A 1,540-nucleotide genomic window follows, 5' to 3' on the forward strand; every position below is an offset into this window, starting at 1 on the left:
ATGTGCTAAGTAACCAACAGAACTGAAGACAAAGAACAGTAGGAGACATTAACCCAGAGCACGTGCACCTTTTTCTGAAAAATCAGGTGCTGCAAATTGAGGTGCCCACCTTAAGCAAAGAGCCAGGGCCAGCAATTAGGAGATTAGTGGGGGAGCTGGCTCATTGCTCTCTTCTACTCAACTGCCAGTGACCGCTATAGCAGGGATGTGCAAGAGGGTGGCTGTTCCGTTAACCTTGCAAGCATGTGCAATTGCAAGTAGGACAACAAATTCATATCCTGTCAGGCACAATTTTATTTCTTCATTCCACCTTCAAAAAGGTACACATCTTATGCAAGATACAGGCCATTTCTTAGACTATTCAAACTATCTGAATCCTAGACTAAGGCCTGCAATAGCATTATTTTCTGCACTGTTTCATGCAGAAGTATTTAATGCACATGTATAAAAATGGTTAGGTTTCAATTTATTTCTGTTCTCTTGGTGAAGGAGAAAAAATAAACATGACCAGAACTACTGCAATATTTATGAAACAATAACAACCCCAAAAAGTAGTAAAACCTTAAGTATAAACTCAGCTCTTACGGAACAGGTGACTTCAAAAGCAGCACTGTGGCAAAAAGGGGATGCAAACTCAGCACTGGTCATCTTATTTCCACAATATCTGAAACTTAAACTGTGAAACAATATCTACAAGTAAAAAGGACTGTGTCACTTCAGCCCATTACAATACTGATTTTTTTTCAGTGGGATAGTATATATATATATATACACACACACACGTAGAATTACAGTCCTATATAGTCTAAATAAATTTCAACATTGAAACAATTCCAGCAGGTGCTGCTGTTATACTGAAATAGTAATCAGTCATTTTAGGACCACAGTCTTTCATTAGCAGAATCAAATTTAGTCACTAGCTGGTTCAGAGTTGTGTTTTCTAGCACCTTCTTTTGCCAGTCTATCAGCTGCTTCATTCCCTGTAAAGCCAGCATGACCAGGAATATGCATCTGTTGAGATAAAAGCATGAGAACATTAGTGAACCCCCAACAAAAGCCAAGCAAGCAAAAACCATACAGCTGGTTTGATAAGAAACCAGTGTTCCTGGAACAGCACAGGATTTACAAACTTTTTATATACAAGCATTTTACTCAAGATCACCAATTTAAGTTTGCCAAATGCAGCAGCATTTTCAGGGTTAGCTCTTACCTAAGTGTTTTATGAGCCCAGAATTTAACTGTCCCATTTGCAAACTAGTGCAGGACACTTCTTAGTTGACCTGGTTCCTTTAAATGTGAACCATTTCACCCATCTGATTTTCTAGTACATGGCCTCCAGACAATATAGAAGGGCGTCTTTATCAAGTCAGTAGTCCCACCCTGGGGAGTCTAGATCAGTGGTCTCCAACCTTTTGGGTAGGAGATCACTTTTTTTTAAATTAAAAAAGCAACCCAAGATCTACCATGTGCCACCACAACCCTGCCCCCAACCCCAGGTCAGTCTGTGGGGAGGCAGGCAGACTGAGGTAGAGGGAGGGGG

At 40.4% G+C, this 1,540-nt stretch overlaps 1 protein-coding gene across 1 annotated transcript in view; it reads right to left on the reverse strand.

The window, feature by feature from the left end:
* Positions 1-276: 276 nt before the first annotated feature.
* Positions 277-1,540, reverse strand: part of RNASEH1 (ribonuclease H1) — a 17,531-nt gene continuing 16,267 nt past the window's right edge. The window contains exon 8 of the mRNA XM_019537440.1: positions 277-1,011. Within this exon, the coding sequence (XP_019392985.1) occupies positions 910-1,011 (102 nt within the window). The 3' untranslated portion in view covers positions 277-909. The remainder of the gene's footprint in view (positions 1,012-1,540) is intronic.

Source organism: Crocodylus porosus, unplaced genomic scaffold (assembly GCF_001723895.1).
Source record: "Crocodylus porosus isolate Cpor-Errol unplaced genomic scaffold, CroPor_comp1, whole genome shotgun sequence".
NCBI lineage: Eukaryota > Metazoa > Chordata > Crocodylia > Crocodylidae > Crocodylus > Crocodylus porosus.